Genomic DNA, 25015 nt, shown 5'->3' with positions numbered 1-25015 from the left:
TTAAAAGGACTTTAAAAATAAAAACTTAAAATGTGCAGAATATCAGCACCTTATATCGGCTATCGGTCTCAAGGGTGGCCGTAAAATTGATATCGGTTGATCCCTACCATACACACTATAAACATATGGGAAGTCCTGTTTCTTTTTTACACCCTCTTGCTGTTTATTGCTTTGTAATTGCACACATTGGTTGTGCTGGCATCTGATAATTTCCTGCTGCTCTGCTTTCCCCTAGCAGTTAGCTTTAAGTGATGTATGGACACTTTGCTACTTAGGCTTGAGAAATTGAATCCCTCCCTGAAATGCTTTTTTTGGACTATCATCCAATCTTTGACCTGGAAGTGGAAGGAACTCCACCTCTTTTCAGCCGCTGGATGCCGCATTCTGAATGATGTATTGGCAGGTCTAACTGAGCCTATCCCAGCCTCCTGGACACCTTCGAGCTCCAACACTTTCCACTGGCCATGTCTGGAGGTTTTTCCCTGGATTGGATACAAGAAATGAGCCTGGGCGGCTACAGATGACCTTTTCTATATGTTACTTGTGAGATTATTTTTAATCTTTGCATTTACTTGGATTATAAATTTCACTGCACTGTTGGTGCGTTCTCTGCCCTATCTACATGCCACACAATGGTTGTGGCTTACATCAAACATGACATTAGTGTAAATATTATCAACATTATAATGGCTAAAATATGTGTACCATCAATAGAAAGTATTTTTAACTACATTAAGTTGGCTGTGTGGTTTAGGGAGATGTTTAAGTGTTTGAAATGCCTTTGGGTTTATCCTTTCCTATAATGGCAAACATCGGATTTACCTTGTGGATAAACCAGCCTGTAACACGAATGCCATGTCAAGCAATGTTAAAGCAGATCCTCTATAGTAGGCATCCATCACTATATATCAAACTGTATTATGACATTCTTATCACTGCCTCTAGGAACATATTTATATAATGGAATTACTCCATACCTAACAAAACAGCAGTAGCCAGTTGCCAATATATCTCAGCATTATCTGGTCTTATATGTATGCAAGCATGCATTGCTAGCTTGAGAAAACAATTATAGTTTAGTCTAACATTTGTACGTAAATACATTCTTGCTACTAATTGGGATTCAGTATTTTTTTCAAGGCATTTCTTAAGAGATGTTTGCATTCCCAACATTACAGCTACGGGCTTATTCAATAATGCAATACAAAGGGTCAGATCTTTGATTACTATAGTCACATGGTTTCTGATTGGCTGCTATGTTTTATGGAATTTTCAACATTATTCATAACCATTATACCAACTAAACTGAAAAGACAAGATTGCCTTTACAGATTTTTTTATTCTGTGATGGGATATAACCCAAAGCAGGGCTTAACAAATTCCAGGTGTCAGGTCGCCATGGTGATTGAAAACCGTGTCCTGGCTCCTGGGCTTTCCCCAGCCCACTAACCGCCGGCACCAGGCTTGAGCAACTCCTATTGCCCGAAACCCCGGACATGCAGCTCCAAGTGTTGGGCAGCTGATCCAGCTCCAACATCCAAAAACAACAAAATAAAAACTCCAGCTCTGCTGCTTACCCACAACAGAGCCAATGTTTCCCTCTTTCTTTCCATACACCAATCCCCCCATGCACCCTCTGACCCTTCACCCAGCAGACCCGCTGCATGGAAAGGCTCACCCACATTGCCCTCTCCCTTGGCACCAGCCAATCTGTGTGCATTGTGCTGTACCCCTCTTCTTCCCTACCAGTCCCCACGCGGGGCACTAGAGACAAGCAGGTAGGTGAGCAGATTCCAGCCCACATAGCATATCACACACCACACACATCAAAAACCTCAGCCCCATCCCCCACATTCCAGGAGCCCAAAAGGAACATGCATCCCCAGAAACCATCCATTGAGAAAGCCTTCCCACTCAGCAGCATGCCCCGATCCAGTCTCCTCCGTGGGCAAATTCAAGATCTGCCATCTCCATCGTTGAACATAAAGCCCTGTTAGTCAAAAAAAAAAACTGACTCCTAACTTTTTTAGCTGGCTCCTAGATTCAAAGCAAATTTGTCAAGCTCTGTTCTAGACATTTTCTAATACAGTTATAACTATGAAACTTGAGCCTTGTATGGCCAGCTTTAGCCTTCACATTATGGAGCAGGAACATGCTTGCATTACCAGCAGCAGGTGATAGGTCATGTGATTTCTGCTGAGGGGGTACTTCAAAGTGGATGGTCCTCTGAGATAAGCCTTGATGGACCACAATACTAAAAATGGAAGTTCCCTGACTGTCATTCAATACTTTGAATCATTGACTCAGAACAAGTACGCAAGCATCCTACTTTTCAGATTTTTATACTTGTTGTGGGTCAGAGACTCAAAGAAAGTATTGAAGTGAAAGGGTCAGCATAATAGCCAGTTCAGGAGATCAGCCATGGCAATCCCTAACATTTCACTCATGACAGATTTGTTTCTTTTGCTTACATGTAGATTGAATAGGTTCTTAATACTTTCCTGTTTCCTGAGAAGTCTTGCACAAAAAATGTTCTTTCCTAAATGTACAATGCACAATGTGTTTTCTACATTAGATAATGGGCCATCATTTTGTTCCTGTTACTGATCGCATTTCCCTGTTCCTTCCTATCGCTCTGCGTCTTTCACAGTGTTTGGTAGTTTGATAAAAAGGTTGTTGTTCTATCTCAGAACCCATTACAGAGAAACACACACTACAGTGGCAAGCTGTGTGCATTATAGCACATTTCACTGTAACGTGTTGATTTATGAATTCCGTTTCCAAGGACATAAAATTATCTATTCCAAAATGTTCCGGAATATTTCGGAAAGTGGATTCACACTGCGGGGTATTTTTTCCGGTAGGCATGGCTGGCGCTGTTATGCATTTCCTTACATGAATAGGTAGTAGACAGAGATCATAAATAAATGCTCCTTACATTGTATATTTTAATGAGAGTGCACTTACTGTGCAGTTTGATATAGCCGCCAGGAGGAAACTGCCTTGCATTGTATAACTGTAAACATTCTGCTGATTGGTTGCTGTGGGCAGGCAAGCTGATATATTTAAATGTCTGAAATATGAACTGTCAGTTGCTCGAGCAAATAGACCAAACTGACTTTTTTTTTTACTAATAATGACGGACAGAGAATTACAGGGAAGATCTGATTGTCTACCCTGGGAGAGGTGTTCTTATTTTGGGAGCCGATACATAAAGCCTGCTTTTCACTTTCAATGAATGGCAGTATTTTTATGCTCTAGAGCAGGGGTTTCCAAACTTTCTAAACAAATGGCATGGCATATAATATATACACAGTATCTCACAAAAGTGAGTACAACCCTCAGATTTTTGTAAATATTTTATTATATCTTTTCACGTGACAACACTGAATGAAATGACACTTTGCTACAATGTAAAGTAGTTAGTGTACAGCTTGTATAGCAGTGTAAATTTGCTGTCTCCTCAAAATAACTCAACACACAACCATTAATGTCTAAACCGCTGGCAACAAAAGTGAGTACACCCCCAAGTGACAATGTCCAAATTGGGCCCAATTAGCTATTTTCCCTCCCCGGTGTCATGTGACTTTTTAGTGTTACAAGCTCTCAGGTGTGAATGGGGAGCTGGTGTGTTAAATTTGGTGTTATCGCTCTCACTCTCTCATACTGGTCACTGGAAGTTCAACATGGCACTTAATGGCAAAGAACTCTCTGAGGATCTGAACAAAAGACTTGTTGCTCTACATAAAGATGGCCTAGGCTATAAGAAGTTTGCCAAGGCCCTGAATCTGAGCTGCAGCAGGGTGGCCAAGACCATACAGTGGTTAAACAGGACAGGTTCCACTCAGAACAGGCCCCGCCATTGTTGACTAAAGAAGTTGATTACACGTGCTCAGCATCTTATCCAGAGGTTGTCTTTGGGAAATAGATATATGAGTGCTGCCAGGATTGCTGCAGAGGTTGAAGGGGTGGGGTGTCAGCCTGTCAGTGCTCAGACCAAACACTACATCAAATTTATCTGCATGGCTGTTGTCCCAGAAGGAAGCCTCTTTTAAAGATGATGCACAAGAAAACCTGCAAACAGTTTGCTGAAACAAGTAGACTAAGGACATGGATTACTGGAGCCATGTCCTGTGGTCTGATGAGACCAAGATAAACGTATTTGGTTCAGATGGTGTCAAGCATGTGTGGCAGCAACAAGGTGAGGAGTACAAAGACAAGTGTGTCTTGCCTACAGTCAAGCATGGTGGTGGGAGTGTCATGGTCTGGGGCTGCATTAGTGCTGCTGGCACTGGGGAGCTACAGTTTATTGAGGGAACCATGAATGCCAACATGTACTGTGAAATACTGAAGCAGAGCATGATCCCCTCCCTTCAGAGACTGGGCCGCAGGGCAGTATTTCAACATAACGACCCCAAACACACCTCCAAGATGACCACTGCCTTGCTAAAGAAGCTGAGGGTAAAGGTGATGGACTGGCCAAGCATGTCTTCAGACCTAAACCCTATTGAGCATCTGTAGGGCATCCTCAAATGGAAGGTGAAGGAGTGCAAGGTCTTTAACATCCACCAGCTCTATGATGTCATCATGGAGAAGTGGAAGGACTCCAGTGGCAGCATGTGAAGCTCTGGTGAACTCCATGCCCAAGAGGGTTAAGGCAGTGCTGGAAAATAATGGTGGCCACACTAAATATTGACGCTTTGGGCCCAATTTAGACATTGTCACTTAGGGGTGTACTCACTTTTGTTGCCAGCGGTTTAGACATTAATGGATGTGTGTTGAGTTATTTTGAGTGGACATAAAATTGACACTGTTATACAAGCTGTACACTCACGACTTTACATTGTAGCAAAGTGTCATTTATTCAGTCAGTCACATGAAAAGATATAATAAAATGTTTACAAAAATGTGTACACACTTTTTTGAGATACTGTATGTATATTAATCCACTGCTCAAAAAAAAGGAACATTTTTTAATCAGAGTATAGCATCAAGTCAAGTAAACTCCTGAGATATTGATCTGGTCAGTTAAGTAGCAGAGGGGGTTGGTAATCAGTTTCGGCTGCTTTGGTGTTAATGAAATTAACAAATGCACTAGATGGGAAACAATGAGACAACCTCCAAACAGAAATGGATTTACAGGTTGAGACCACTGACATTTTTTTTTCCTACTCATCTTTTGTGACTGTTTTTCACTAGTTTTGCATTTGGCTAGGGTCAGTGTCACTACTGGTAGCATGAGGTGATACCTGGACCCTATAGAGGTTGCATCATCAGGTTTGGGGATCCCCTGCTAAAACCAGTTTATTAGAGGCCAGCGGGAAAAATGTCCCTTACATTTGTGGTCAGTAGGCCACTTTTACAGCCAAAAGATTATGGCTGCCATGCGGCTGGCTCTGCAAGTGCTGTTGGCTCTGGAAGTATTCAGGCACCATTGAATGGGAGGCCAATCAACCAAAACTCATGGAACCCCTAGCAAATACTGGAGGAATCCTGGTTAAGAATGGCTGCCCTAGATGGTTTCCCCATTGCTTTATGTTCCCATGGTCTATGTAAGGCTTGCTCTTTTGTGGTCCTGTGAATAGCCAGAGCTAAGTTCATGGTATAGAAGCACTGTTTCCATTTTTCAAACAGCAGGGGGTGCATGGCAAATAACAGAGAGAGAGAGATTGCAGCTATGATGGTTTTGCTGTTGAACCTAATGGATTGTCATGTTTGTCACTATTTCCTCTGCTGATAAAATGGAGTTTACTTTGCTAATTAAAGTGGGTATCTGGGAAAAGTAATAAAGAAAAAAATCGGTATCTTTGCAATAAAAGCACACTTGCCCAAGATTTTTCTTTTTTTCAACCCTTTTTAAAGCACATGTATAAGCTTGGGCTCGTCTTTGAGTTCAGTCGGAACCCATGTTCGGCCAAACAAAGACTGCTGTCAGTGCCAATGGGGTAGTTTGCACCCAGGTTTTAAAGCATGCACGATCACAATTTTTATAACCTTGGTTAGGACACAACATTTTGGCATAAATTTAAAAAAAAATTTAGTGGACTTTTATTTTTCTTTAAGAATCAGAATTAGTATAAAGAACATGTAATACATGTACAAGCCATGTCCTTCTTTCACACGCATACACAAGTTGGCTTTCTTTGTTGTCACTGCTGCTGAATTAAAAAGAAGAAATCAATGAATGGATGATTCTGCATTTCTTTATGGTTCTGGGAAGTCTGCAGGCCATTCTGTAAGTTGTGAGTCACTGCACTGAGTCACTGGTCTCAATTTAGTGAACATTATAGTTAAAGTATTACCAAAGCCTCAGCTTTTTTTATTACAGATACTTCCCTCTTGCCCTAGTAATCATTTGCCAATGAATGAGTATTTCCACACTACCACTTTTTTCATGTAAGTGATACAGTCTCCAGCTTTCTTTATGTGGCTTCCCTAAACTTCTGGTCAATGAGTGCGCACTCTAAATGTTAAGAAAAAAAAAATAAATCTCCAGATTTCCTCCTCCTCCAAGTCCAATCATTCTTAATGCCATTGTGCATGTGTGATGATAATATTTTCATTCCCCTGGCCTGCCTGTGCATGCCCAATGCAGACAGCAGAGGCAGGTATACTGGGAGCGTGCACATAAGGGTGGCTCCGGCTCCTCCATAGGACCCTGCAAGCCAAGGAGCTACCCTTAAAATAGAAATCATAACCAATGATGGATGTACTTGGTGAAATGGGTAGACAGTAATGCAGAAGCTTTAGAAAATATCAGAACGGCCATCAGTGTTCTAATGAGAGGGAAAAAAATCTCACTTTAGGAAAGGTTCCACCAAAAAAAAAAATACTACAATAGTTCTGCAATCATAACATAAATGGCAGAAACTTTTTTAGTACTTACTACTTTTTTAATACTATGTTTGTTTAGTATTTTTTCATGTCTTAAAGCGGTTGTATCCTCGAGAAAAACAAACAAACAAACCCTACAGGACAAAGACAGAATGAGCTAGAATACATCGCATACTAGCTCATTATGAAATACTTACCTTCGAACGAAGCCCCGACACGGTCGTCTGGAGAATGCTGAGGGTGCCGTCATGTTCCCTCGGTGTCTCTTCCGGGTTCAGACGCTCCGGCGATGTGAGTGGCCGGAGCCATGATGACGTCACTCCCGCGCATGCGCACGGGAGTTTCACTTTCCGGCAAGGCCCGGCAAGGAGCTCTGAAGGTCCGCCGGACCTTCAGAGCGCATGCACCGCTGATGTCAGCGGCTACATGCAGGTTAAATATCTCCTAAACCGTGCAGGTTTAGGCAATATTAATTGTACCTACAGGTAAGTCTTATTATAGGCTTACCTGTAGGTAAAAGTCAAATAAAGGAGTATACTACCGCTTTAATTAGTCATTGCGCTATGTAGTAACGAACGATGCATTGCAATAGGTGGTTGCTTGGTATGTTGAATGCAAAAATGTGTGAGATCCATTGTTTACAGATTATGTTATGTTCATTTGCTCACCCTCCAGTATTTACACACATAGCATAGTGTCAGAGAGGCTTCTTACATAGTTACATTGTAGGTGAGGTTGAATAAAGACAACAGTCCATCCAGTTCAACCTGTGAAGGTGTGCGTGGCTGTAATCATCTCACATAGCCCTTAATGTCCTGATCCTTGAGATGTAAGTCTAAGAGTCTTTTGAAAGCCACCATACTACCCGCAGAAACCACCTCTTGTGGTAGAGAATTCCACAATCTTGTAGCCCTAACAGTAAAGAACCCTCCTCGTTGCCTGAGGTTAAAACGCTTCTCCTCTAATTGCATTGTATGTCCTCGAGTCCTCATGCAATTCCTTCGAATGAACAGTTTTTTTTCTAAGCTGAGATCCCCATTAAGATATTTATAAATTGCTATCATGTCCCCCCTCAGACGTCTCTTCTCCAGGGAGAATAAATCGAGCGATTGCAGCCGCTCTTCATAGTTAAGGTCCTCCAACCCCCTAATCAGTTTAGTTGCCCTTCTCTGGACTCTCTCCAGCTCCAACACATCTCTCCTGAGGACTGGCGACCAGAACTGGACAGAATACTAAAGATGCGGTCGGACCAGAGTTTTATAAAGTGGAAGGATTATAGTCTTATCTCTGGAATACATCCCTTTCTTTATGCATGCTAATATTCTGCTGGCTTTGGCAGCTGCCGCTTGACATTGCATGCTGTTGCCTAATCTATCATCAACCAAGACTCCCAGATCTTTCTCCATTTTTGATTCCCCCAAGGGTTCCCCTCCTAACGTGTATTGTGTTTTTATGTTTTTAGTCCCCAAGTGCAAAACCTTACACTTCTCCACGTTAAACCTCATTTGCCATGTCGTTGCCCACTCCGTTATTTTGTCCAGGTCATTCTGTAGGATATCTGCTTCATGCTGTGCAGTTATTGCCCTGGCCAATTTTGTGTCATCTGCAAAAACTGATAACGAACTACTGATCCTGTCCTCAATGCTGTTTATGAATAAATTGAACGAGGTTGGTCCCAGGACTGAGCCCTGGGGCACCCCGCTTACTACCTCAGACCAGTCTGAGTAAGCGCTGTTTAATACCACCCTTTGGACACGGCCTTTTAGCCAGTTTCGTATCCAAGAGCAAACCCTGCGGTTGATACCTGCAGACCTTATTTTATAAATTAAGCGCTTGTGGGGAACTGTATCAAACGCCTTAGCGAAATCCAAGTACACCACATCCACTGGTCTGCCCCTATCTAGCTCACAGCTCACCTCCTCGTAGAATGTTAAGAGATTGGTTTGACAAGAACGCCCATTTGTAAACCCGTGCTGATTACTGCTGATATTTCTGATTCTTCTGATTCTTTACATGCCTGAACATTTTCCTTTTCTGCTCTACATTCAATTAAAAATAGAGAGGGGTAGATGTCCACTTACAATCTAATCCTGAATTTTTTATGAACCCCTTTGATCAAATATTTTCATGCTTCCTGTTATTTTGTAAACACCAAATATTGAGCATTTTGTGTATATGGATGCTTTATCATCTCTTTTAAGTCATCTGAATTGCTTGTAAGTTAAGATTTCTTAACTAGTGCCACCAAGTGGCCAACGTTCTTATTACATGTTTGATTTTGGTTTTATTTTAGTTCTTTGAGAAAGGAATTCTGAGGTCATCTCATATGCTTACCTTGATATACTTGCAGTTTTGTGCCATTGTTTGTTGTGCGAATGATAGCATAACTCTTAAAGGAGCCATTAAAATAGATCTATAGGAAAAATGTTTATTTTAATTTTGGATAGAGCAAGGGAGCGATATAACCCCTGTCAGATTTTTTTTTCACCATCTGTGTCCCATTGCGGAGATTTCCCTTCACTTCCTGCCCCATGGCCACACAGGAAATTAGAGGAAATCCCTGTAAATCAAGGGAATTCCTTGTGAGACCCCCAGGTCCCTAGTGTCCCTATCTGAAGATTTCCCCTCTATTACTTTTCTGGGAATAACCCAAAATGGGGGATTTTTCTTTTCATTTCCACTTTGGTAAATAGGAGAGGGTGAATCGCCTTAATGGGGGCAAAGACAGCAATAACATCTGACAGGTTCAAATCCATCTGCACACTATTCAAAACTAATAAAAAAAAGTTTTGCCTTTTAGTTATACTTTAAATGATACCACAAAGATGGTATACAGTATATTTTTATTGAATTAGAAGTTTAAAAAAATATAACTATAACCATGTTTTAGATGTACATTTTAATGCACCAGCATATTGCAAATAATCAGTACATGTGTATAATTGAAGAGATCTATCAGGTCTGAATTATTTATCCCAGCAGCTGTTTGATGTTATTAAATTATGATGGCCACTAGAAAGAAAATCTACAAATCTGTATATTCATACATTATTGTACAGTAATATACATTTTTAAAGTCACAAGTATATGTAAACCTCATCATTAAGTAGCCTATAAACTTTAATGTGTTATTATTATTCTTAAGATTTTTGTAAAGTGCATCTTTCGTTAAAGTAATACCTCCTGATCCTGCCATAAAAGTCTTTTACAGGCCCTTCCGGTTGGAGGGTGAGAAAACTCTGTCTTCCTCTCCTAGTTGACCCTCCTGCATTATCACCCAGTCTCTTGGTCTTCCAATGGAGACTACAAATGGGTGTTTCAACACACATCACACAGGCATTGTCAACATCAGGAACACCACCGTGAAAATTGCCTTTCAGCAATTGTTGGTGGGCATGTGTGTAGACAAAAACTGGCTGCAAAAAGGCTACAGGGGATTTAGAAGCACTAGGATGTAACCAAAATTGCATTTTTTTGATATATCAATGTTGTATCTTTAGTTTTTTTTTATCTTTTTAGAGTTATAAAATATGTGATTTCATTTTAAAACCATAACAGTCAAAAAACGTATGAAAAAAGCATATGTAGAACCTTCACTCACCTACAGCCATACCTTGAGTCTATCGAAGGGTTGGCCAGTTTCTTGGTGCTATGGCAAAAAGGATGACTCCTTTAAACTAGAAGCAATCTCTGGGATAGCTATGCAAATTAAACCATTTGACTTCATTCAAGTGAAAAATAAAATCAAATCAGAGCAGAATAAAACACAGACAGTTAAGGGTAGAAATGTTAATCTCTTGGGGAAATAAATAAAGCAAGTGGGGGAATTCCCAGACTCCCGCTGCGAATGTTACACTCAATATTTCTTTTCTTAGCTCTTCTCCACAGTTCCTGCTACTTTTTTTAAGGTTAATGGAATTATTCTGTGCAATGCATCTTTTAGGAGGCTGCCATTGTCTGTAGCTTTACACGGTGACGTCCATTGGTAAGCCTCGCATGAGAGTGCCAATTCACCACATGAAAAGCCCAGTTGCTATGATACTCTTTAAAATGTGGACATTAATTGCCAATGACTGAGCTCCACCATGAACATTGGGAACTCTCTTTAATTCTAAGCACTCATTTTATTATTTTTTTAATATTCTAAACACTCAGACTATTATTAGTAATGTTGTGGGACATGTATACAAATTTTTTCTATTTTTTTTATTTTCAAATTGGAAATTTAGTGATTGGGCCTTACTCCGCATGCAAACCTAGCACTTGTATATCTGTATCAGTTCTGTATCAATACTTTATTCTTAAGCTTATTCAGTTCATTATTGTGATCAATGCTAATTGAAATAACTTTATGTTATGGCACATGAGAAATTATCAAGTATATTTAGAATACTTATGTTTTCTAATTTTATAATTCTTTCAAAATGGACTCTGGAGGTGCACAGAATGGAAATTTTGGGGCCAAAACCGAAAATTCCGGATGCCGAAACCGATACCGAAACTGAAAATTACAGTTTTTAAAAAATATATGTATATATATATTTTATATATAATTGTATTATATTCGACTTTCTAATAATTATCATGACTTTAAATGAATATGAATTTATTGTTTGCCATTATTGGCACTTTTAGCTCAAGAAAATTGCATCCCCCTAAATTCTATGTATGTCTTCATGCTGGTTTGTTGCACTTCTGTTATGCTGTTAAAAATTTTGCTTGCTGCATTTTTGGTCAGTTAACAAAAACACACCAAAAACGCAACTTCCTGTTGAAATGCATTGAAAATGCATTAATAACGGACCCGTGTTACGTTTTTGACGTGCGATTTTGAGTCACGTGACCTATGAAAAACACACCATAAGCACTGTAAAATGACGGTAAAATTGTGGAAAAATCGCGCGAGTTTTTGGCGCCATAATCTGCACCTTTTTCTCTATCAGCAAAATGCAAAAAATACCATTTTCAGCTGATGTTTCGGCCACCGAAATTTCGGTGCATCTCTACTTAATAGTGGAGCTATACTCATTGAAATCTTTGTGAACAGCCTTTAGGGGGGTGGGGGACAATTAAAACAAAGCAACACAAGGGTTGAAATACTTATCATATAGGTGTCATACTACTCCAGGCTTCCTTCAGTGTTGCTTACACAACCAAAGTGTTGTCCATTTGATCTCTGTTGAAGCAGAAGACTGGCTAATCCTCCCCTTCAGCAAAGGAATCATGTGACCTTATGCCTAGGCTTCAGATTATCTGAGTAGCACTAGAGGTAAAATAGAACATTTTTTCCAGGAAAGACGAGCATTTCCGCCCTGCTGCTTCTCTTTATTTACCCTTCCCAGCAGGATTATCCTGGTTTCACGTAAAGCCTCGTACACGAAGAGATTATCTGGCGAATGATCGTTTGTTTGTTTTTTGCATGCTAGTCTAATATAGAAAATGAAGAGGTTACTAAACTTACGAAAATTCTCGTACAGCAGAATACAACTTTGGAAGTGATGTTATGTGTTGTATTGTATTGTAAGGTATTCTTTCATTTCTGAGCATGCATGGTCTTGCTCTTCTGATTTTTTCAGACAAATAGTGTACTGATTTAAAAGAAAAAAACGTACAATCTGGTATTGTATGCAAAAATTTTAATGTTTGTTTCTTCGGATAATTTCCAATGAACTGTGGTGATCGGCTCAAAAGTGGTATTTTTCGTCTGTTATTCTAGGTGTGTGCGTGTGTACTAGGCTTAGAAGTTGAGCCTGGATTTATTTCAAGATTAGTTTGTGGGGTATTGTAAAAAGTGCCCTTTAAGACTTAAGGGCCTATCTTTTGAAAGCTTAAAAAAGAAGTATGGCCAAAGCTTTTTTTGTCACAAGAGTGCACTTACTTTTGCTCTCCTGTTATCCAAAATCAGCAGACATGTTGGCTGATGTCACAGATCTGCTCCAGGCTCTGAAGGGATCCCAGTCATATTGTTGGGATCCACACAGCTGCCTGATTGATAGCTGGCTTTGGCTCTCAGCATGTGGCTGAGAGCTAAAGCCAGCTGAGTATGCCCCCTCTCCAGCCTGGTGCTCCAGTGAGCTCTGGTTTGGGCAGAGCGGAGAGTGTTGACTTGACAGTCACTGCTCTCCTCTCCAAGAAGACACAGAGCTTGAGTGATCAGCTTTCATGTGATTGCTCAGTTCCTTAGAACCGGTGGGGGACAGCTACAGCATGAAGGTGAGCATGTATGTTTGTTTTTTCTATGTAGCCCATATAGAGCTGTGCGATTAATCGTTAAAAATGCCATCTCCATTTACCCCCCTTACAATCTTAATTCGGCATTTCCACGATTCATACAGTGCAGAGCTGTTCTCTGCCTACTCACAGCTGTCAAAAAAAAAAGTGCCTCCGGCAAATGTTTATCAACATTGCTAAGCGCTGAGATAACTATAAACATGTTTTACAATGTATAATTTCATTCTTTTTAGATCAAAGGGTTGAACTTCGGTCTGTAAATGAGGTCAGCTTAACCACTTAACCACTTGCCGACCGCCGCAAGTACATATACTGCGGCAGTCAACCCCCCCTGGGCAAAGTGACGTATGGTTACGTTACTCGCCCACGAGCCAATAGGGGGCGAGCGCGCGCTGCCGGAGGCGTGCTCCCGTCCCCGCTCGTTTACTGCCATCCCAGCGCGAGTGACCGGTGGCTCCGATGTCCGCCGGTCACTCGCAATCTCCCGCTGGAGAGGGATAAAGGCAGGCGGCTAATGTAAACAAAGCCCCCTGTCATTCTCCCTGGTGTAACTGCTATGTAGGATCCTATGTCTCTGTGGTTACATCAAAAGCCACACCCCTTTACAGTTAGAAGCACGCCCCTAGGGACACACTTAACCCCTGGATGTCTAATAAAGTTAACCCCTTCCCTGCCAGTGTCATTTTTACAGTAACAGTGCATATGTATAGCACTGATTACTGTAGTAATGTCACTGGTACCCCCAAAAGTGTCAAAAATGTCAGTCAAGGGTCTGATCTGTCTGCCGCAATGTCGCAGTACCGCAAAAAAATCGCAGATCATCGCCATTACTAGTTAAAAAAAAAACAGTAAAAATGACATAAATCTGTCCCTTAGTTAGTAAACACAATAACTTTTGCGCAAACCAATCAAAATACGTTTATTGCGATTTTTTTTCACCAAAAATGTGTAGCAGAAAACAAATTGGCCTAAAATGTTAAAAAATTATGATTTTTACATTTTTTTGGGGGAATTTCATATAAAAAAATGTGAAAAATATTGTAATTTTTTCAAAATTGTCGCTCTTTTTTTGTTTATAGCTCAAAACGTAAAAATCGCACAGGTGATCAAATACCACCAAAAGAAAGCTCTGTTTGTGGGGGAAAAAATACGTCAATTTCATTTGGGTACAGTGTCGCACGACCGCGCAATTGTCCATTAAAGTCACGCAGTGCCGAATCGCAAAATAGGCCCTGGTCTTTTAGCAGCCAAATCCTCCGGGGCTTAAGTGGTTAAAGACTAAGCCTTTTTCTGACACTTGTTAATTACAAGTAAAAATCAGTATTTTTTGTTAGAAAATGACTTAGAATCCCCAAACATGATATATATATATATTTTTTAGCAGAGACCCTAGAGAATAAAATGACAATCATTGCAATATTTTATGTCACGCTGTATTGGCGCAGCGGTCTTTAAAATGCAATTTTTTTGGGAAAAAAATACACTTTAATGAATTAGAAAAAAAAACCTAAACAATAAAGTTAGCCCGATTTTTTTACAATGTGAAAGATGATGTTATGCCGAGAATCTAATCAAAGAAATTGTGATTCTCATTTTATCCAGAATCGTACAGCTCTAAGCCCATGCATCTCTTTTTAAGAGCCTGTGCACATGGGCGTTTTTTATGTCAGAACTGGTTTTCTGTCAATACAAGTCAATCTGAATGCAGAAGCAGCTTGAAGTAACCTGATGTAAGTTAAAGGGAGTAAAAGTTACCTGTGAAGAAGCTCAGATGGAACTTGGAAGCTCATACTTATCTAAAATACAAGTGAATTTACTTGGAAGCATGCTGCACTTTTTCATCCATACCAGCTGAAAACGAATACTTTGCCAAGGCAAGGTAAATCATCAGGTGGGCACAGCGAAGTAAGGAGTTCCCCATTTTCTCAATTTTCAGTACTAGCTGTGTTAGCATGGGCGTCCACCTAACTTCGGGGGGGGGGGGGGGGGGGCATCATTTTAAGGTCAACCATGCTCCGCCCCTTTTCAACAATGTCATGAAGGGGAGGGGCTTAGTCATTATACTTATTTTGAGCATTAATTTTTAAAGAGCAAACCACAGCATTTATTTTTAAAGCATTTGTTAACCTAAAAAAAAATAGATCCTGTTCCCTTAAAGCATGTTATACAGCACAGTGCTTTGCTGTGTAATTTGGCACCCCGTATCACCTAAAATATGTGGCTGACCCTGCCTGGCTATGCCTTCCCCTCTGTAAACTGACCACCGTATACCATGACTGCTGAGCCCTGACACCGGGGTCAGTCTACATGTCTCCGTCATCCGCAGCCCTCCTGTCCTCCTCTGTCCTCTGTCCCTGCCTGTCTCCTCCTGCTGCTGAAGTTTCATTTAAAGTTTCATATCCTGTCTAAAGTCTGTTTAATAATCCTGTGTGCCCCTGTGTCTGTGTTTTATAAAAATAAGCCATTCTTTACAAGTTTTCAGAACGTCACTCGCTGCTCACGTGACCCGCCGCCTCTCTCTTACTCTCCCCCTCCCCTCCCGACTGACATCAGTGAGGAATCCCACTGCAGGCAGCTGTCAGACGGGGAGAGGAAAGAGCCGACGGGTCACGATAGCGGCACTCGGCCCTCTGAAAACTGGTAAAGAACGGCTTATTTTTTTAAAACACATACACAGACACAGGGGCACACAGGATTATTAAACAGGCCAGACAGGATGGTATAAAGTGGCTTAACAACCACTTGAAAGGGGAAGTTGAGATTCCGGGGGGGGGGGGGGGCATTTGCCCCCCCTTGCCCCTACCTGTGGACGCCCATGTGTGTTAGTACAGCTATAGCTACCAGAAGTACTTTCCTGGTACCCGGGCAGTATGTGTATGTAAGTAAAAAATATTTCACCTGCCAGTATTTGAAAACTGTAAAATGTATGTAATTATCATTTAAGTCATGTCATTTGTAGAATCTAATTTGCAAAACATGAAGATTATTTGTTCCTGCGGGGCCTCAGTGGTAATATATTGGTTGGCCCTGTATACCATAGAAAGCCTTGAATGTCCAGACTTCACACTGGATGGTGTTACATAATACAGTATGTTTGGGTCCATTGCTCTCTTTAGATATATTCATAAGTACATTACCATGAAAATAAATGTGAGTGTCCTTGGACGACCTGACAATAGGACAGATTAGAAGGAGGAAGGTGGGGGAGGCAGTGTGACCCAGGAGAATAGGATTGGATTGCAGGGAAGTTAGAAAACAGCGTGTTTGGAAACTTCAATGTGGAGGTCATTACTACTTAGTCTGCATTTTAGCAAAAATATTCTACTTGGCTCATCATGAGCAGGAAGAAAGGATTCTATTTCTGTTACCAAATAATAAAACTCCAGATATAAAATGATAATTATTAATTTTATAATACAGGATTTACATAGCGCCAACAGTATGCACAGCACTTTACAACATGATAATGGAGGGTTATCGCAGTGGGAAGAAACAATTTGATCCTGATGTGGACCAGGGGTCTCTAAACTAGGGCCTGCTGTGGTATTAAGGGGGGGGGGGCTCTGATGTAAAGAGGGAACTCTTATGTAAAAGGGGACTGTGATATTTTGAGGTTCTAATGGGAACTCTGATGTATGGAGGAATTCTTATATTGACTCTGGTATAGGAGGCGCAGGAATGCATAACAGCCAATCAGATTTAAATTCACAATAAGGAAAAAAATTATTAGTAAACATGGGTTACTTTACTTTGAAATTTGATCTTTTCCTTGTTTAACCACTTAAAGACCACAGCCGCCTGTGGCAGGCTGACTCTCCTGCGCAAACCGTTGTACCTGTCATTGGCCTGGTCATCAAGGGGGCAAATCTTCCGGTCCAAAAGCGATTAATAAATCTTTATCTTTGGGAGCCGGGCCATCTTCAGAACAGTACGAGTTGGAGGCCTTTGAGATAGAGAGTTTGCTACACTCTACACTCCTTAGCTAGAAACAAAGTCCTCTACGACTTGATTTTAGTGAAAAGAATATTATGGCAGTCATCACTCACACCTATGACAGTCCCTGCTTTTCACAGTTTAAACATAGAGAGGGAGTTGGTCTTGCTATTGCCTCTTTGCACATCTGCTATGAAGAGGACACAGGAAGGGATGTTCAACATGGACTATGGGGGGACGAGGACTGAAAACTGTAGATAAAAGGGGACCTTTTTCTACTCCTAATAAATGGGCCCTGCCTATAGACAGTAAAAGTTTCTGATGGCAGCTTAACATTCTATGACACGACTTACAGATCCACCACACTGTTTATCGTCTGGCAGAACATGCTAGCACTAATTCCACCGCAGCCCTGCCCGGTCTTAATACCCAAGAATTGTTACAGCAAGTTGTACAGGAATGCAGTAAGCAGTGTTGTTATGATTATCAACATGAAAGTACATCTTCTTTTAATCCAATTTATATAGATGGTTGAGTGAGGGAATAAATAATGTCCCAGAAAATCATAATTTGAAAGTTATACTCCATTTATATATTTCAATAGGCACAAGGAACATGTGTTTCCTGTACAGAGTGGATTTGATTTAAATCAAGTTGATTTAAATCACAATTTAAATCACTAGTAAAAAGGCTTGATTTAAATGAACTCGATTTAAATCATAATTTTTAAAGAGCAACTGTCATCTCTATCCTGCAGCGGCTCCTCTTCTGACCCGCTGTTGACTCACCGACAGTCCCATTCAATTTAATGGGGCGGCTGGTGATGCAGCAATGACACAACAAGGTGAGGGACGTGGCGGCAGTAGGTGAGTGAATGCCTACTAACAGGCGCTTCCTTTCCTTTTCCTTTCCTTTCCTTTTTTTTTTCCAATCCTTTCCTTTCCTATCCTTTCTCTTTTCTTTCTTTCTCCCTCTTTCCTTTCTTTCCCTTTCCTTCCCTTTCCTTTCCTTTCCTTTCATCTCCTTTCCTTTCTCTTTTCTTTCTCTCTCCCTCTTTCCTTTATTTCCCTTTCCTTCCCTTTCCTTTCATTTCCTTTCCTTTTCTTTGTTTTTCTTTTCCTTTTCCTTTCTCTCTTTTCTTTCTTTCTCCCTTTTTCTTTTTCATCCTTTCCTTTCTCTTTTCTTTCTCTCTCCCTCTTTCCTTTATTTTACTTTCCCTTTCTTTCCCTTTCCTTTTCTTTGTTTTTCTTTTCCTTTTCCTTTCTCTCTTTTCTTTCTTTCTCTCTTTTTCTTTTTCCTCCTTTCCTTTCCTTTCCTTTCCTTTCCTTTCCTTTCCTTTCCTTTCCTTTCCTTTCTTTTCCTTTCTCTCTTTTCTTTATTTCTTTCTCTTCTTTTTCTTTTCCTTTCTCTCTTTTCTTTCTTTCTTTCTTTCTTTCTTTCTTTCTTTCTTTCTTTCTTTCTTTCTTTCTTTCTTTCTTTCTTTCTTTCTTTCTCTTCCTTTCCTTTTTTCTCTTGTCTTTTTCTCTTTTTCTTTTTCTCTTTTTCTTTTTCTCTTTTTTTTGCAGAACTCAGCCTGGCTTCCTCTGCCCCCAGCAGTTGCACAAGCTGCCATGGCTTCAGTTGTGCCATTTTTAAGGCATTCACTCTAATAACTGGCCTCAGGGGCTCTTGCACCATGTTTTTCAAGACATGAAAGCATTTCAGTGGTCTATTACAATGTCAAATTTAGGCACAGGTTGGGCAGGAGATGAGCAGGGAAGGGGGATGTTATGTACTCTTTACCTCATTACAGTAGAGATTAGTGCAACGTTAATATCTGTTTTTATCTAATTAAGTCAAGGGTGATGTAAGTGAGATTTCTAGGTTAGGACGTTTTTATGCTGACCTCTATATGGGTCTAGTTCAGTTCTCCACCTCTCTTTATTTAGCACAGGAACTTTGGACTGGGTGTAGTGGCAAACCAATGCAATTTCTGCAGCGTCACATTGACAGATGAGTTTGAAAATTGATATACGTGTGCTTTGCTTGTTTGGCTTTTTTTTTTGCTGCTAAACTAACTCTTTTTCTTCTCCTCTTCTTCTTCTTAATGCACCTGCTTTCTGTAGAGCACAGGAGGCTTAGTGCCGGTAAGTAATGGGCTGTCACTCTGCATCTCATGTGCTCATTCTTCACCACCTCATCTGTTTCATGATGCTGCATTTAATGTGCCGACTCATTCATGTTTACCTCTATTCTGCAAATGATGGATCTTGTTCCTGGGCTGTGTTGCTTTGTGCCACAAAATAATTCTGCAATCTGATCAATGCATTGCCAAGAAAAACTAATTATTTATTATAGGGATAATAAAATAAGAAAGCAAACAATTATGTTTACAAAAGAACTCCTGGTAGGGCAATTATAATCTAACATGCTCATACAGAGAGTCCCATATTAAACTGCTGAAAAATCAAATGCCCTTCAGGCTGAAAATCTTTATTACATATTTACCAGGGGGAAAGAAGTATAGCAATTATCCATTTAAAAAAAGGTATTTACATTTTCTTATTACTGTTCCACTAACCTGACATTAATATGATATTCAGAAGGGAAAGAATTTAGCTCCTGGGATGCTGTGGAACTTTTCTAGTTGTTTTTGATTGGCTGGCTCCAGTGTTTGAAACTGAGCTCGCAATAAGTCATGCATCACAATCTCAGCAAGATCCTCAATTTGCATGTAATTTTTCAGTAGATAACATGAAAAGTTGTTAAATGGAATATGTTGGTAAATTTATCCTCGGGCTGGGGCCCATTAATTTTATGGGAGTTCTCCTTTAATTTATCAAAGTAAATAACCAGCTAATCTTTGTGCATTGGTTAGTCAACCTTGATTTGTAGTTTGTTAAGAAGCAAGTTGGTTTTACAAAATGCCAAGATAGGGCTCAGGGGAGGACTGGGCCAGGGGGAAGGGGGGCAATTGCCCCCTGGGCCACTCTGATGCACTGTAAAAAGGCTGCACCGCTTCTGCCACAGACATGCCTAAATGATTCCTGGTGAAGAGAAGTAAAAAAAAAAATTCCCCGCTGCTGACCTACTGAGTGTGGGACAAAGACCAGGACAAAGAGCAGACCCCCCCCCCCCCTCCTGCATGAATGATGTAAACTGTGTCTGAGAAAACAGAGGCCGGTTCCATGCCCCACTGGAGACTCTACCCAGGCCAGCCCCAACCGAGCTGTCCCAGCTCCCCTCAACCACCCCCTGCTGGCCAGGTCGGGAACCTGGAATCGGCCGGTGGGTAGAGAGTACCTGGAGCGGAGCTACAGCTTGGAATGGGGGTCAGAAGGAGGCTGAAAAGAAGGAGGGCCGAGTCGCTGCACCATGGATCTCTGTATTGTACTTGGGCCGAAAGTTGCCAGTCAGCCCCTGATAGGGCTACTCCTTCATAGATTCAAAACCCACACAGGAAAAGAAACTTTAATACCATCCAGGTGTCTACATGGGCCATCTGATCCTCTGTACATTGCAGCTTCACTCCTAAAACCTGGTTAATAACTTGTACTGACCATCTTACTGTCCACCCCATGTGCCTATATAGGGGTCAGGAATGTTATGCAGAAACTTAGATGCCTGCGATTCATAGCAGGTCAATTTTAAAAATATACTCCCCAAAGGTACAATTAAAGCTGATACAGACTGTTAAAATAGGATAAAGGCACAATGTAGATACTTTAGCTATATAAAAACACAAAGGGGAGATTATTATTATTCATGATTTACATAGCGCCAACATTTTGCACAGCTCTTTACAATATAAAGAGATACAATACAGCAACAATACAATTCAATACAAGAGGGTTAGGAAGGCCCTGCTCCCACAAGCTAACAATCTAATAGATATTCTAAAACTGGTGCACACAGAATCTGTAAGCTAAGAGAAATCTTCCTAATGAGATAAAGATGGCAAAAAAGACAGGAGTTATAACCCACCATTACTCTATTCAAAATGAAAAAAAGAATAACTCCAGATTTTTCTCCCAAAAACAACAGATGCTTTGTGCATGTAAATGAATCACAGCCCCACTGTCAGTTTATGTGTAACTTACCTCCTTTGGCTGTATACAGCAGGTTTCTGTGTCTGTGATGTCACGCCTCCTCCTCCTGGCTGAATTTTAGAGTTCTCTGATTTCCTGTTTCCTTCTTTTTTCAGTCCTCATACTACATGTCCCAGGATCCTTTGAGCCTCTGTTGCCTCAGGGCTGGCTATGGGAGCCACTTGTAGGAGTTCTGGGAATTGATGTGGATGGGTCCTAGGGTTACTCAGGGTGTTTCTGGGCCTTCATATGGGTGGTGAAAGGTGTAAATGTGTCATACCCCCTCCTGTGTCATTCCTGTCTTGCAGAATGCCTGTAATAGCTTACTGCAAGACTACAGAGGAAGGGTTATGGTACGTTATCATGACAATGTCTCCTTCATATGTAAGAGAGCAGGGCTCTGGGAGGGCAGGATCTGAGGGGGGGGGGGGGGGGAAGCTACCTGTTCACACTGGTCGGCATATTTAACTGAGCAGGATTGAATTCCAATTGTGATCCATTTAATCCTGCCCACCAGCAGCACAGCTAGCTTTCAGAACAGGCTTGTATGTGTGTTTGTATGAAGGGGTTTCCTTTTTGGAATAATGCTGTGATCTGTGAGGTGGGACTTGGGAGGTTTGGACTCCTTCTGTAGGTGTAACCGGGCGGGATTGGATGCTAATTAGGATGTATTCAATCCCACCCACCATCAGAGCTGTGAGGGAAATGACATCATTTTTAGAGTCTGGAAGACTACAGAGGGGTGTGTTATAGACTCTAGCTGCTGCAGGAAGTGGCTGTGGAAGGGACAATGTCTATCAGCAGGATATACAGAGTGTCACATGATACAAAGCCACAACTAAACCCAGAATATCAGGGGATCTGCAGAAAACAGAACGATGTGGTACAGAGGTATTATCTATGCTGGGATTGATCATTCCATTCAGTTCTAGTGAAAAGAAAGTTGGAAATCAGCTTTAAACTTTGACAATAAAACCTAGAAGCCGATTTGTTACTTTTTGATTGATTTGTTACCAGATTTTGTGTGCACCGCTTTTAGTAAATCTCCCCCAAAGTGTATGCATATCCATGAATAGAAAAGGCAGCTTATTTTTTTAGTTCCAAAGTAGTTATTTCTGAGATTTACCGTTCATTCCTGTTCTAGACATACAAAAGAGGAAAAAAAGGAAACTTCTTCAATGAGAAGAGGAATCCCTTCCTATACTAGCCATACTTGTATAAATCTGATGAAATCAGCTTGGTGGACTTGATTACAAAATCAAAGGTGCGGGGTGAAAAATTTCAGCAGTATTGCATCCAGTATGTAATCTGTTGTACTGCTTAGATTAATACAATAACCGGCAGGGGAGATTCCTTCATCCAACTTTTTCAATTTGGATGGAGGAATCAAGTGATTTCTCTTTTTCAATTTGTGGGACTGAACAAGAGAAAAATAACCGTGTTTGTCCAACTTTAGACAGTAATTACTGGAACGAAGTGTCCTTAGAAGATTTACTCTCACTTTTTGTTCTGGTGACAACTGAAAAAATTAGGATTTTCTGTCATTTTTTGTCTTTGTGCAAAGGTCATCGTGTCTAATAGAGAGGGATAATCTAGCTAATTGAAGTGCAGGAAACAATATAAATTTGTCAGGGGGTTTGTAATTTTTCACTACATAATCCAAAACGAAAAAAAAAAAAGTGTCTATAGATAGACACTATGCCTTGTAAAATTGGATGCTCAGTAAAGCGTGCAAGTTTATACTTTGGGAGGGGGGTTGAGTATATTAAGCTGAAACAGTGTTCAATCCCATTTGATTATTTGTATCCCCAGCCTTAAGCCCCGTTCACACAGGGGCGATCCGACTTCGGGGGGCGACCTCCGAGGTCGCGGTGCGAGCAGCGCGCCGCGACCTCGGAGCAGCCGCCACGGACTTCATAACATTGAAGTCTATGGCGGTCGCCTCCGGGTCGCCCCAAAGAAGCTCCGGACCCTTTTTCTAAGTCGGAGCGAATTGTGTCGCTCCTATTAGAACGGGTCCGCAGCTTCCCTATGGAAGGCGACCTACGGCGACCTGTGAGGCGACCAGGTCGCCTCACAGGTCGCCTTAGTGTGAACAGGGACTAAGTCAGCTGGGTGGCCCTGCTAGATACTATAGGCATAAGACGGTGGCCATGACCGTTTGGGAGAGCCTTATCCGATGTATATTGTCATGTTTAGTAACTAACTTCTTTACCTTGGCACACTGGGGGAGATATACTAAAACTGGTGCACTTAGAATCTGGTGCAGCTGTGCATAGTAACCAATCAGCTTTTAATTTTAGCTTGTTAAATGGAACTTTGACAATAAAACCTGGAAGGTGACTGGTTTCTATGCAGAGCTACACTAGATTTAGTAAATCTCCTCCACCTCCTTGTGAAAAATAGGCACTAAAACGCAGCATTATATAGACAAAAAAAAAGGTGCTGCTGGCTTAAAGCTATATTAAGGCCCCTTTCACACTTATGCGATTTTACCACGATTTTGTGACGCGACTTTGCCGCGATTTTGACGTGATTTTGAGCAATGGCTCAGGGCTATATACCTCAAAACGCATTAAAAATCATGCCAAAGTAGTGCAGGAACTACTTTGAAGTCGGTGCGACTTCAAAACGCACTGATATGAATGGGGCTCATTGAAAATAATGAAAAACGACTTGTCATGCGATTTTGCGGTCCTAAATCGCGGGACAAGTCGCACTAGTGTGAAAGGGGCCTAAAGTCTTGTTTAAAAAACAAAACAAAAACATTATATTTCCCTGCTCTGTGCAGAGGTTTTGCAGAGTAGCCTGGATCCTCCTCTTCTCTGGTCCCACCACTGGTTCTCCTGGCTCCTCCCTCCCGTTGGGTGCCCCCACAACAAGCAGAGTGCTGTGGAGGCACCGAAGCATGCACACACCCGACTTGTGGCTCGGCCCCTCTGTCTCCTGATCGGCTCACTGGCTGTGATTGACACAATGGCTCCTGCTGCTGCTAAATGCCAATCAGGAGTGCAAGTCCCCGGAGTGGTAAGGCTCTCGTGGACATCACTGGATCGAGAGGGGGCTCAGGTAAGTATTAGGGGGCTGCTGGCCACAGAAGGTTTTTTTCCCTTCTTGCATAGAATGCAAAGGGGAAAAAAACCTTGTGCGTTTACAACCACTTTAACCCCTTTATTCGACAATTAGCTTTTCAGCTCTGGTTAAATTTTTGGATCTCAGTATACTTTCTGCTTAGAAAGTCTTTGGTTTACTCACCATCAATTAACATTTTGCCACAATTCCATGATGCATTCATAACTTCTGATTACTAACGTTAGATGCTTGTTTAGATGTGTTGCTTTTGTTTGGTAGGTTGCGTTTTTAACAGTTGTATATTGAAATCTTGAATGGAATTGACATGTCAATTTGGCAAGGGCAAATTTTATTATTTCCGTGTTAATGGGTACTGGCATAGCAAGCTGGACATTTTGAATTCAATAATTGGGCAACCAACAAGCTCATTTCTTGCTGTGAAATGTTTGTTCAATGTTGATTTTAAGGAATTAAGTGGTAAGATATATGAAAAAAACAAAAAAAAATTTAAGATATAAATGACACTAGAACAATAAAGGTAAACTGGGATAATGTTCATTTTGTTAATAAAAGCTGTCCTTCGGCTTGGCTGCAGTAAAGACCCAACATAGAAAACCAAACACTGTATGCACATACCAAAGCCCTGTGCTGCCCTCTTTTGGCAAATATTTTGCACATATTGTATCCCGGTTCTACAGAAAAGTTTAGCGCTTACATGAAATGCGAGATCTGCCCTGAAATCATTTTGTTTGTATTCTCCTTCTCTGAGCCGTTGGGGAGGCCCCCCACTCCTCATACTTCGTCAATTAGAGTTCAGTCATTCAGAGATAATGCATCTTTTATGAAATACAACCACTTAAAATATTCCTTTAGTTTTC

At 41.0% G+C, this 25015-nt stretch overlaps 1 protein-coding gene across 10 annotated transcripts in view; it reads left to right on the top strand.

Moving 5' to 3' along the window:
- The window catches only part of AGRN (agrin), a 704390-nt gene that overhangs the window by 175356 nt on the left and 504019 nt on the right, over window positions 1-25015 (top strand). For 5 of the 10 annotated variants that reach the window (XM_082274328.1, XM_082274329.1, XM_082274334.1 and 2 more), the window contains exon 3: window positions 19104-19124. The exons of the other annotated variants lie outside the window; for them this stretch is intronic. In XM_082274328.1, coding sequence (XP_082130454.1) covers window positions 19104-19124 — 21 coding nt within the window. The remainder of the gene's footprint in view (window positions 1-19103; window positions 19125-25015) is intronic. 10 annotated transcript variants of the gene reach the window in all.

Source organism: Pelophylax lessonae (assembly GCF_965119305.1).
Source record: "Pelophylax lessonae genome assembly, chromosome: 12".
In the NCBI taxonomy this organism is placed as follows: Eukaryota; Metazoa; Chordata; class Amphibia; order Anura; family Ranidae; genus Pelophylax; species Pelophylax lessonae.
This window is presented reverse-complemented; position numbering and strand designations above follow the sequence as displayed.